Raw genomic sequence first — 14,015 nt, 5'->3', positions numbered from 1 at the left:
TTTGAACCAAACATACCTAGCTACGCTAATGCAGACACATATCTTGTTTAATCCCTGAGCTGGGTGGTTTTGCTGAAAAAACAATTATAAAATTATGATAATGAGGCTCTGTTGCTCCTGTGGCTGCTCTGGCACTTCTCCTCTTACCCTAATTATGCTCCAGCCTTGTAGTGCCCTGCATAAGCTGAGAATACGTAATCATTGTGCTGTCCCTGACAGGCAAAAGTAATCAATTACTGCACCATCCCCCAGCTGCTGTGTATGAGTCATCCAGCTCAGGTTGATTAGTCTTGTCTGGACAGTTCAGGAAGCTCTGTGTAATGTGTTTTTTGTTGGCACCCATCTTTCCCAAGGTCCTGAATTTTATTATTGTTTTATGAGCAAAACCAGGGTTTAGGGATTAAACAAGATATGTTTCTGCATCAGTGTAGTGAAAGCATTCTCAAGATATATTTGGTTAACAATGCATAAAAACAAATGGTAGATTTCCTCTAAGGTTAAGTTGCAGGACCCAGCATGGCCTGACATGGCGCTAGTTTCATCCTATTTCTATAATATTGCTTTTTATAATCTAGGTGGGATGATTCTTTAGTACAGATACGTTTGTGATATGTTTGTAACCACCATCTTATATTTTGGGTGCAGAATTTGGCCAATGAAGAGCAGGTGGTTATCATTCAAGCCAGAACGGTCCTAAATCTGGCTGAAAAGGTAAAAGAGTAAAGAGAACATAGAACAGAACAGACGTGACACGTACATGACACGTTCCGTGGCTTTCATATGTTTTCTCTTCCTCCAGTGGCTTCAGCAAATCGAGGTGACGGAGTCGGCTCTACAACAGAAGATGGTGGACATCGAGAACGAGAAGGTCAGATACACGGCTGTAGAGATGTCAGGATTCACAGTCTCACTATTAATCTGTAATAATTAATTCATAATAATTAATAACATAATTAATCTGTAATATAGGAGCTGTTTACGAGACAGAAGGGATATCTGGACGAAGAACTTGACTTTAGGAAAAAATCTTTGGATCAGGCTCACAAGGTAAAAGTTACAAACCAAATTCTTCTGGATACTTTGTAACAACAGAGATTCCTAGAGGGACCAGTCACTTCTTGCTTTAATTAGGTCCAAAATTAAGTGTTAATTACATTGTTAACCCTTTAATGACCAGGAGCCCGGTTATATGCATCAGAATTGGTCCATGATAAGCCTGTGGTGTAGCTGATTTCCATAGATTTCCATAGGATTCTTCATCACTTTAGTATTGGACAGAAATACCACGGCTGACGTCTTGTCCTTTACCGTTACTCAGCACATCTTGGAGCTGGAGGCCATGTTATATGACGCCTTGCAGCAAGAGTCTGGAGCCAAGATGTCTCAGCTGCTGTCAGAGGAAGAGCAGGATAAGCTGAAGGTGGCCGTGGAGCAGTGGAAGCGACAAGTCATGAGCGAGCTACGGGAAAGGGACGCACAAATTCTGCGGGAGCGAATGGAGATAATCCAACATGCACAGCAGGTACAGACAGCCCCTTATACAGTACATCTAGACTTCAAGTTACAGAATTAGACCTTATGCACACAACCGTATGCACGGCTGCCATTGGGGTCTATTGTGCATGGTCACTGGTGCAGTGAGTACACCATGGGGGGGGGGGGGGGGGAGGGTTACAAACGCTCATGCGCCACAATTCTGGCGGTTTTGCACCAAAACCACTGTCTAAAGTGCCTTGCACCACAGTTATCAAGGCTTTTTTTGGGACTTTCCCTACTTGTCCGATTCAGGAGGCGTGGCCTTCGGGAGGTGGGCGTGGCCTCACGAGAAAAGAAAAGCGACAGTTTTATCCTGCACCAGAATTCATCATCACAGGGATAAATCTGGCGAAGGGAAAGACGAGTATTTTCCAGTTAGAAAATGGCGGATCCTGAGACACATTGTTACATCCCCCCCCCCATGTCTCACTCCACCGTGACCATGCGGGTGGCCGTGCTGCAAAACATAGGTCAGGAGCCATCATGCTATGATATAGGAGGGGTCAGGAGCCATCATGCTATGATATAGGAGGAGTGAGGAGCCATCATGCTATGATATAGGAGGGGTGAGGAGCCATCATGCTATGATATAGGAGGGGTGAGGAGCCATCATGCTATGATATAGGAGGGGTGAGGAGCCATCATGCTATGATATAGGAGGGGAGAGGAGCCATCATGCTATGATATAGGAAGAGTGAGGAGCCATCATGCTATGATATAGGAGGGGTGAGGAGCCATCATGCTATGATATAGGAGGGGTGAGGAGCCATCATGCTATGATATAGGAGGAGTGAGGAGCCATCATGCTATGATATAGGAGGGGTGAGGAGCCATCATGCTATGATATAGGAGGAGTGAGGAGCCATCATGCTATGATATAGGAGGGGTGAGGAGCCATCATGCTATGATATAGGAGGAGTGAGGAGCCATCATGCTATGATATAGGAGGGGTGAGGAGCCATCATGCTATGATATAGGAGGGGTGAGGAGCCATCATGCTATGATATAGGAGGGGTGAGGAGCCATCATGCTATGATATAGGAGGAGTGAGGAGCCATCATGCTATGATATAGGAGGAGCCATCATGCTATGATATAGGAGGGGTGAGGAGCCATCATGCTATGATATAGGAGGAGCCATCATGCTATGATATAGGAGGGGTGAGGAGCCATCATGCTATGATATAGGAGCAGTGAGGAGCCATCATGCTATGATATAGGAGGGGTCAGGAGCCATCATGCTATGATATAGGAGCAGTGAGGAGCCATCATGCTATGATATAGGAGGGGTGAGGAGCCATCATGCTATGATATAGGAGGGGTGAGGAGCCATCATGCTATAATATAGGAGGGGAGAGGAGCCATCATGCTATGATATAGGAGGGGTGAGGAGCCATCATGCTATGATATAGGAGGAGTGAGGAGCCATCATGCTATGATATAGGAGGGGTGAGGAGCCATCATGCTATGATATAGGAGGGGTGAGGATCCATCATGCTATGATATAGGAGGGGAGAGGAGCCATCATGCTATGATATAGGAGGGGTGAGGAGCCATCATGTTATGATATAGGAGGAGTGAGGAGCCATCATGCTATGATATAGGAGGAATGAGGAGCCATCATGCTATGATATAGGAGGGGTGAGGAGCCATCATGCTATGATATAGGAGGGGTGAGGAGCCATCATGCTATGATATAGGAGCAGTGAGGAGCCATCATGCTATGATATAGGAGGGGTGAGGAGCCATCATGCTATGATATAGGAGGGGTGAGGAGCCATCATGCTATGATATAGGAGGAGTGAGGAGCCATCATGCTATGATATAGGAGGGGTGAGGAGCCATCATGCTATGATATAGGAGGGGTCAGGAGCCATCATGCTATGATACAGGAGGGGTGAGGAGCCATCATGCTATGATATAGGAGGGGTGAGGAGCCATCATGCTATGATATAGGAGGGGTCAGGAGCCATCATGCTATGATATAGGAGGAGTGAGGAGCCATCATGCTATGATATAGGAGGAGTGAGGAGCCATCATGCTATGATATAGGAGGGGTGAGAAGCCATCATGCTATGATATAGGAGGGGTGAGGAGCCATCATGCTATGATATAGGAGGGGTGAGGAGCCATCATGCTATGATACAGGAGGGGTGAGGAGCCATCATGCTATGATATAGGAGGAGTGAGGAGCCATCATGCTATGATATAGGAGGGGTGAGGAGCCATCATGCTATGATATAGGAGGGGTCAGGAGCCATCATGCTATGATACAGGAGGGGTGAGGAGCCATCATGCTATGATATAGGAGGGGTGAGGAGCCATCATGCTATGATATAGGAGGGGTGAGGAGCCATCATGCTATGATATAGGAGCAGTGAGGAGCCATCATGCTATGATATAGGAGGAGTGAGGAGCCATCATGCTATGATATAGGAGGAGCCATCATGCTATGATATAGGAGGGGTGAGGAGCCATCATGCTATGATATAGGAGGGGTGAGGAGCCATCATGCTATGATATAGGAGCAGTGAGGAGCCATCATGCTATGATATAGGAGGAGTGAGGAGCCATCATGCTATGATATAGGAGGAGCCATCATGCTATGATATAGGAGGGGTGAGGAGCCATCATGCTATGATATAGGAGGGGTGAGGAGCCATCATGCTATGATATAGGAGGGGTGAGGAGCCATCATGTTATGATATAGGAGGGGTGAGGAGCCATCATGCTATGATATAGGAGGGGTCAGGAGCCATCATGCTATGATATAGGAGGAGCCATCATGCTATGATATAGGAGGGGTGAGGAGCCATCATGCTATGATATAGGAGGAGTGAGGAGCCATCATGCTATGATATAGGAGGGGTGAGGAGCCATCATGCTATGATATAGGAGGGGTGAGGAGCCATCATGCTATGATATAGGAGGGGTGAGGAGCCATCATGCTATGATATAGGAGGAGTGAGGAGCCATCATGCTATGATATAGGAGGAGCCATCATGCTATGATATAGGAGGGGTGAGGAGCCATCATGCTATGATATAGGAGGAGCCATCATGCTATGATATAGGAGGGGTGAGGAGCCATCATGCTATGATATAGGAGCAGTGAGGAGCCATCATGCTATGATATAGGAGGGGTCAGGAGCCATCATGCTATGATATAGGAGCAGTGAGGAGCCATCATGCTATGATATAGGAGGGGTGAGGAGCCATCATGCTATGATATAGGAGGAGTGAGGAGCCATCATGCTATGATATAGGAGGGGTGAGGAGCCATCATGCTATAATATAGGAGGGGAGAGGAGCCATCATGCTATGATATAGGAGGGGTGAGGAGCCATCATGCTATGATATAGGAGGAGTGAGGAGCCATCATGCTATGATATAGGAGGGGTGAGGAGCCATCATGCTATGATATAGGAGGGGTGAGGAGCCATCATGCTATGATATAGGAGGGGAGAGGAGCCATCATGCTATGATATAGGAGGGGTGAGGAGCCATCATGTTATGATATAGGAGGAGTGAGGAGCCATCATGCTATGATATAGGAGGAATGAGGAGCCATCATGCTATGATATAGGAGGGGTGAGGAGCCATCATGCTATGATATAGGAGGGGTGAGGAGCCATCATGCTATGATATAGGAGCAGTGAGGAGCCATCATGCTATGATATAGGAGGGGTGAGGAGCCATCATGCTATGATATAGGAGGGGTGAGGAGCCATCATGCTATGATATAGGAGGGGTCAGGAGCCATCATGCTATGATACAGGAGGGGTGAGGAGCCATCATGCTATGATATAGGAGGGGTGAGAAGCCATCATGCTATGATATAGGAGGGGTCAGGAGCCATCATGCTATGATATAGGAGGAGTGAGGAGCCATCATGCTATGATATAGGAGGGGTGAGGAGCCATCATGCTATGATATAGGAGGGGTGAGGAGCCATCATGCTATGATACAGGAGGGGTGAGGAGCCATCATGCTATGATATAGGAGGAGTGAGGAGCCATCATGCTATGATATAGGAGGGGTGAGGAGCCATCATGCTATGATATAGGAGGGGTGAGGAGCCATCATGCTATGATATAGGAGGGGTCAGGAGCCATCATGCTATGATACAGGAGGGGTGAGGAGCCATCATGCTATGATATAGGAGGGGTGAGGAGCCATCATGCTATGATATAGGAGCAGTGAGGAGCCATCATGCTATGATATAGGAGGAGTGAGGAGCCATCATGCTATGATATAGGAGGAGCCATCATGCTATGATATAGGAGGGGTGAGGAGCCATCATGCTATGATATAGGAGGGGTGAGGAGCCATCATGCTATGATATAGGAGGAGCCATCATGCTATGATATAGGAGGGGTGAGGAGCCATCATGCTATGATATAGGAGGGGTGAGGAGCCATCATGCTATGATATAGGAGGGGTGAGGAGCCATCATGCTATGATATAGGAGGGGTGAGGAGCCATCATGCTATGATATAGGAGCAGTGAGGAGCCATCATGCTATGATATAGGAGGAGTGAGGAGCCATCATGCTATGATATAGGAGGGGTGAGGAGCCATCATGCTATGATATAGGAGGGGTGAGGAGCCATCATGCTATGATATAGGAGGGGTGAGGAGCCATCATGCTATGATATAGGAGGGGTCAGGAGCCATCATGCTATGATATAGGAGGGGTGAGGAGCCATCATGCTATGATATAGGAGGGGTCAGGAGCCATCATGCTATGATATAGGAGCAGTGAGGAGCCATCATGCTATGATATAGGAGGGGTGAGGAGCCATCATGCTATGATATAGGAGGGGTCAGGAGCCATCATGCTATGATATAGGAGCAGTGAGGAGCCATCATGCTATGATATAGGAGGGGTGAGGAGCCATCATGCTATGATATAGGAGGGGTGAGGAGCCATCATGCTATAATATAGGAGGGGAGAGGAGCCATCATGCTATGATATAGGAGGGGTGAGGAGCCATCATGCTATGATATAGGAGGGGTGAGGAGCCATCATGCTATGATATAGGAGGGGTGAGGAGCCATCATGCTATGATATAGGAGGGGTCAGGAGCCATCATGCTATGATACAGGAGGGGTGAGGAGCCATCATGCTATGATATAGGAGGGGTGAGGAGCCATCATGCTATGATATAGGAGGGGTCAGGAGCCATCATGCTATGATATAGGAGCAGTGAGGAGCCATCATGCTATGATATAGGAGGGGTGAGGAGCCATCATGCTATGATATAGGAGGGGTGAGGAGCCATCATGCTATGATATAGGGGGGGTCAGGAGCCATCATGCTATGATACAGGAGGGGTGAGGAGCCATCATGCTATGATATAGGAGGAGTGAGGAGCCATCATGCTATGATATAGGAGGGGTGAGGAGCCATCATGCTATGATATAGGAGGGGTCAGGAGCCATCATGCTATGATACAGGAGGGGTGAGGAGCCATCATGCTATGATATAGGAGGGGTGAGGAGCCATCATGCTATGATATAGGAGCAGTGAGGAGCCATCATGCTATGATATAGGAGGAGTGAGGAGCCATCATGCTATGATATAGGAGGAGTGAGGAGCCATCATGCTATGATATAGGAGGAGCCATCATGCTATGATATAGGAGCAGTGAGGAGCCATCATGCTATGATATAGGAGGGGTGAGGAGCCATCATGCTATGATATAGGAGGAGCCATCATGCTATTATATAGGAGGGGTGAGGAGCCATCATGCTATGATATAGGAGGGGTGAGGAGCCATCATGCTATGATATAGGAGGGGTGAGGAGCCATCATGCTATGATATAGGAGGGGTGAGGAGCCATTATGCTATGGTATAGGAGGGGTGAGGAGCCATCATGCTATGATATAGGAGGGGTGAGGAGCCATCATGCTATGATATAGGAGGAGTGAGGAGCCATCATGCTATGATATAGGAGGGGTGAGGAGCCATCATGCTATGATATAGGAGGGGTGAGGAGCCATCATGCTATGATATAGGAGGAGTGAGGAGCCATCATGCTATGATATAGGAGCAGTGAGGAGCCATCATGCTATGATATAGGAGGGGAGAGGAGCCATCGTGCTATGATATAGGAGGGGTGGGGAGCCATCATGCTATGATATAGGAGGGGTGAGGAGCCACCATGCTATGATATAGGAGTGGTGAGGAGCCATCATGCTATGATATAGGAGTGGTGAGGAGCCATCATGCTATGATATAGGAGGGGTGAGGAGCCATCATGCTATGATATAGGAGGGGTGAGGAGCCATCATGCTATGATATAGGAGGGGTGAGGAGCCATCATGCTATGATATAGGAGGGGTGAGGAGCCATCATGCTATGATACAGGAGGGGTGAGGAGCCATCATGCTATGATATAGGAGGGGTGAGGAGCCATCATGCTATGATATAGGAGCAGTGAGGAGCCATCATGCTATGATATAGGAGGAGTGAGGAGCCATCATGCTATGATATAGGAGGAGTGAGGAGCCATCATGCTATGATATAGGAGGAGCCATCATGCTATGATATAGGAGCAGTGAGGAGCCATCATGCTATGATATAGGAGGAGTGAGGAGCCATCATGCTATGATATAGGAGGAGCCATCATGCTATGATATAGGAGCAGTGAGGAGCCATCATGCTATGATATAGGAGGGGTGAGGAGCCATCATGCTATGATATAGGAGGAGCCATCATGCTATTATATAGGAGGGGTGAGGAGCCATCATGCTATGATATAGGAGGGGTGAGGAGCCATCATGCTATGATATAGGAGGGGTGAGGAGCCATCATGCTATGATATAGGAGGGGTGAGGAGCCATTATGCTATGGTATAGGAGGGGTGAGGAGCCATCATGCTATGATATAGGAGGGGTGAGGAGCCATCATGCTATGATATAGGAGGAGTGAGGAGCCATCATGCTATGATATAGGAGGGGTGAGGAGCCATCATGCTATGATATAGGAGGGGTGAGGAGCCATCATGCTATGATATAGGAGGAGTGAGGAGCCATCATGCTATGATATAGGAGCAGTGAGGAGCCATCATGCTATGATATAGGAGGGGAGAGGAGCCATCGTGCTATGATATAGGAGGGGTGGGGAGCCATCATGCTATGATATAGGAGGGGTGAGGAGCCACCATGCTATGATATAGGAGTGGTGAGGAGCCATCATGCTATGATATAGGAGTGGTGAGGAGCCATCATGCTATGATATAGGAGGGGTGAGGAGCCATCATGCTATGATATAGGAGGGGTGAGGAGCCATCATGCTATGATATAGGAGGGGTGAGGAGCCATCATGCTATGATATAGGAGGGGTGAGGAGCCATCATGCTATGATACAGGAGGGGTGAGGAGCCATCATGCTATGATATAGGAGGGGTGAGGAGCCATCATGCTATGATATAGGAGGAGCCATCATACTATGATATAGGAGGGGTGAGGAGCCATCATGCTATGATATAGGAGGGGTGAGGAGCCATCATGCTATGATATAGGAGGAGTGAGGAGCCATCATACTATGATATAGGAGGGGTGAGGAGCCATCATGCTATGATATAGGAGGAGTGAGGAGCCATCATGCTATGATATAGGAGGGGTGAGGAGCCATCATGCTATGATATAGGAGGAGTGAGGAGCCATCATGCTATGATATAGGAGGGGTGAGGAGCCATCATGCTATGATATAGGAGGGGTGAGGAGCCATCATGTTATGATATAGGAGTGGTGAGGAGCCATCATGCTATGATATAGGAGTGGTGAGGAGCCATCATGCTATGATATAGGAGGGGTGAGGAGCCATCATGCTGGGATATAGGAGGGGTGAGGAGCCATCATGCTATGATATAGGAGGGGTGAGGAGCCATCATGCTATGATATAGGAGGGGTGAGGAGCCATCATGCTATGATATAGGAGGGGTGAGGAGTAGAGATGAGCGAACATACTCGTCTGAGCTTGATGCTCGTTCGAGACTCGAAACTGCTCGTTGCTCGGACTAATACTTCGCCAGCTCGAGAAAATGGCATCTCCCGGCGTTTTGCTTTTTGGCGGCCAGAAACAGAGCCAATCACAAGCCAGGAGACTCTGCACTCCACCCAGCATGACGTGGTACCCTTACACGTCAATAGCAGTGGTTGGCTGGCCAGATCAGGTGACCCTGGGATAGACTAGCCGCTGGCCGCGCTGCTCGGATCATTCTGTGTCTGGATGCCGCTAGGGAGAGAGCTGCTGCTGGTCAGGGAAAGCGTTAGGGTGTTCTATTAGAATAGTGTCAGGCAGGAGTGATTCTCCAAGAACCCAACAGTCCTTCTTAGGGCTACAATAACGTTATACTTTTTTTTTTATTATTTGCTTGTGGCTGGGCTTGCTGGCACTAGTAGTGCAGCTAGTACCATATTGTGAGGAATTTGCAGGGGGACTTGCTACCGTTGTGTTTAGCTCTTAGTGACACACATATCCACCTCAAACACCAAAGTGGGACAATTTATTAGGGGTTTGAGTAGAATTAGGCAGAGTCTGCTGATTTTTTTTTTTTTTTTACCTTTATTTCATTTTATAGCTCAAACTCTTCTTGCAAAGCAGTGTGCTTTCAGTGTCGGCTACAAAATAGCCATAGGAGAACCCCAACGGCTTACTTACGCCTACAATAGCGTTATATTTTCCTTTTTTTTGTTTGCTTGTGGCTGGGCTTGCTGGCATTAGTAGTGCAGCTAGTACCATATTGTGAGGAATTTGCTGGGAGACTTGCGACCGTTGTGTTTAGCTCTTAGTGACACACATATCCACCTCAAACACCGAAGTGGGACAATTTATTAGGGGTTTGAGTAGAATTAGGCAGAGTCTGCTGATTAATTTTTTTTTTTTACCTTTATTTCATTTTATAGCTCAAACTCATCAGGCACAGCACAAAATCCAGTTGTGTGCTGTCAGTGTAGGTTAGAAACTAGCCATAACAATAGGATAGTATCGTTTTGTTAAAAATAAATAAATAAATAAAAAAAATTAACACAAAAAAAAAAAAAAAAATTAAAAGTTTACACTTTAATTTGGAAAATGTTTAACCCGAGGGCTAGGGGTAGAGGACGAGGGCATGGACGTGGGCGTCCAACTACTGCAGGGGTCAGAGGCCGTGGTCCTGGAAGGGGTGAGACACCACCTGCTGATGAGGGAGCAGGGGAACACCACAGAGCTACACTCCCTAGGTTCATGTCTGAAGTTACTGGGACTCGTGGTAGAGCACTGTTGAGGCCAGAACAGTGCGAAGAGGTGATGTCGTGGATTTCGGACAATGCTTCTAGCCATTTGTCCACCAGTCAGTCTTCCACGCAGTCCACCCATGTCACCGAAATCAGCACTCCTCCGGCTGCTCAGCCTCCTTCCCCCCAGTCTGCCCCCTCCCAGCAAAATTTGGCATTAGAACCGGCATACTCTGAGGAACTGTTTTCTGGACCCTTCCCACAGTCACAAACCACTTGTCCGGTTGCTGCTGAGCAATTTTCCGATGCCCAGGTTTTCCACCAGTCGCAGTCTGTGGGTGATGATGACATTATTGACGTAGTGGAAGAAGTGTGTAAAGAGGTGTCGGACGATGAGGAGACACTGTTGTCAGACAGTGGTGAAGTTGTTGTCAGGGCAGGAAGTCCAAGGGGGGAGCAGACTGAGGGATCGGAGGATGATGAGGTGACAGACCCAAGCTGGGTTGATAGGCCGGGTGAACACAGTGCTTCTGAGACGGAGGCGAGTCCTATAGCAGAACAGGTTGGAAGAGGCAGTGGTGGGGCCAGACGGAGAGGCAGGGCCAGAGCTGGTGCATCAGCGCCAAATGTTGCCCGTAGTCAAGCTCCCATGGCGAGGGCTAGATTTTCAGAAGTCTGGAGGTTCTTTAAAGAAACACCGGATGACCGACGGACTGTGGTGTGCAACCTTTGCCAAACCAGGATCAGCAGGTGTTCCACCACTACTAGCTTAACTACCACCAGTATGCGCAGGCATATGAATGCTAAACACCCCACTCAATGGCACCAAGCCCGTTCACCTCCGGCCGAGCACACCACTGCTCCTTCCCCTGTGTCATCTGCTAGTCAGCCCCCTGCCCAGGACCACGGCCCAAACACCTCCCGTGCGAAAACCCCATCTTCGCCTCCTCGATCCTCCACAGGATCCACCAGCGTTCAGCTCTCCATACTCCAGACGCTGGAGCGCAAAAGGAAGTATAGCGCAACCCACCCACACACCCAAGCCCTCAACGTCCACATCTCCAAGTTGCTTAGCCTGGAGATGCTGCCCTATAGGCTGGTAGAGACCGAGGCCTTTCGAAACCTCATGGCGGCGGCCGCCCCTCGGTATTCGGTCCCCAGCCGCCACTACTTTTCCCGATGTGCCGTCCCAGCCCTGCACAAGCACGTGTAAGAGAACATCATCCGTGCCCTGACCAACGCCGTTTCTGACAAGGTCCACCTGACCACGGACACGTGGACGAGTGCTGCCGGGCAGGGCCACTATATATCGCTGACGGCACATTGGGTTAACTTGGTGGAGGCTGGGACCGAGTCTGACCCTGGGGCTGCTCATATACTGCCAACGCCGAGGATTGCGGGGCCTACCTCGGTCCAGGTCTCAAAGGCCTACTATGCCTCCTCCTCCTCCCACCCCTCCTCCCCCTCCTCCTCCTCCGAATTACCATCCGTGGGCATGGCGCCATCAGTCGGTAGCTCTAGGCACAGCAGCAGTGCCATTGCTAAGCGACAGCAGGCGGTGCTCAAACTGCTGAGCCTAGGCGATAAAAGGCACACCGCCCAAGAGCTATTACAGGGCATCACGGCGCAGACTGATCTGTGGCTGGCACCGCTGAACCTGAAGCCAGGCATGGTTGTGTGTGACAACGGCCGTAACCTGGTGGCGGCTCTGCAGCTCGGCAGACTGACTGGCCCATGTGTTAAATCTCATAGTTCAGCGTTTCCTCAAGACATACCCCAATCTGTCTGATTTGCTCACAAAGGTGCGCCGCATCTGTGCGCATTTCAGGAAGTCCAGCACAGATGCTGCCACTCTCAGGGCAGCGCAGCGCCGCCTCCAACTGCCCGCTCACCGACTGTTGTGCGACGTGCCCACGAGGTGGAATTCAACACTAACCATGTTATCCAGAGTTTACCAGCAGCGCAGAGCGATTGTAGACTGCCAGATGTCAACTTCCACCAGAACTGGTTGTCAGGTCAGTCAGCTTCCTCAAGTCTACAATGAGGAGTGGACGTGGATGTCTGATATCTGTCAGGTGCTGAGTAACTTTGAGGAGTCAACACAGGTGGTCAGTGGCGATGCCGCCATCATCAGCCTCACCATCCCGCTGCTTGGCCTGTTGAAAAACTCTCTGGTCAGCATGAAGTCGGAAGCTTTGCGCTCGTCACAAGAGACGGGGGAAGAAGATTCCCTTGTTGATAGCCAAAGCACCCTTAGGTCTGTTTCTCAGCACACAGCTCCCTACAACTACTGGGTTTCAAAGCTGGACATGTGGCACGAACTGGCGCTGTACGCCTTGGAGGTTCTTGCCTGCCCTGCCGCTAGCGTGTTGTCCGAGCGGGTTTTCAGTGCAGCTGGTGGCATCATCACCGATAAGCGTACACGCCTGTCGACTGACAGCGTTGACAGGCTGACGCTTATCAAGATGAATAAAGCCTGGATTTCTCCTGATTTTCATTCTCCACCAGGTGAAAGAAGCTCAACCTGAATAATTTATGCACTCCTCCTCCTCATTGTCCTCCTTCTCCTCCTCTTTGTACACTAAAGCATAGGAAACTAGCTATTTTTTTGCCAGGGCCCACTGGCTCTAGCTATAGTACTCTATGTATTTAATTTTTCTGGAGGGCCACCTACCCGGTCCTCTGTTTTAAGCAATTTTTGGGAGTGCCACATACAGGTACTAAATCTATTTAATTTTTCTGGAGGACCACCTACCTGCTCCTCAGGTTTGAAAACTTTTTTGGACTGCCACATACAGGCACTCAATTTATTTAATTTTTCTGGAGGACCACCTACCTGCTCCTCTGGTTTGAAAACTTTTTTGGACTGCCACATACAGGCACTATCCAAATTAAATTGTCTCCATAGCAGCCTCCACATGTCGTCTTTTTAGCTGGCTCCACACGTTGTCTCCATTGCTACCTCCACACGTCATCGCCATAGCTGCCTCCAAAAGTCGTCCATATAGCTGCCTCCATACATGGTCTCCTTATCAAACGAACTGTGTCAGGCAGAATTTTGGGTTGTTTTCATGGATTCCACATCAAACTTGTTAACTTTGTCGCCACCCTGCTGTGTAATCCACAAAATATACTGGCAAACTTTTATCATTTACCGATATTATTTCAGCGCTTCTTGCGCATCTGTTTACATTCCCCTCACCCGCCATATCCTAAACTTATAAGAACGCTACTACACTTGATCTTATACAA

General features: G+C 48.7%; 1 protein-coding gene across 10 annotated transcripts in view; it reads left to right on the top strand.

Moving 5' to 3' along the window:
- Positions 1-14,015, top strand: part of JAKMIP3 (Janus kinase and microtubule interacting protein 3) — a 122,768-nt gene that overhangs the window by 76,557 nt on the left and 32,196 nt on the right. For all 10 annotated transcript variants that reach the window (XM_072131096.1, XM_072131095.1, XM_072131094.1 and 7 more), the window contains 4 exons: positions 646-711; positions 800-868; positions 970-1,047; positions 1,319-1,522. In XM_072131096.1, the coding sequence (XP_071987197.1) occupies positions 646-711; positions 800-868; positions 970-1,047; positions 1,319-1,522 (417 nt within the window). The remainder of the gene's footprint in view (positions 1-645; positions 712-799; positions 869-969; positions 1,048-1,318; positions 1,523-14,015) is intronic.

Source organism: Engystomops pustulosus, chromosome 11 (genome assembly GCF_040894005.1).
Source record: "Engystomops pustulosus chromosome 11, aEngPut4.maternal, whole genome shotgun sequence".
Classification (NCBI taxonomy): Eukaryota; Metazoa; Chordata; class Amphibia; order Anura; family Leptodactylidae; genus Engystomops; species Engystomops pustulosus.
This window is presented reverse-complemented; position numbering and strand designations above follow the sequence as displayed.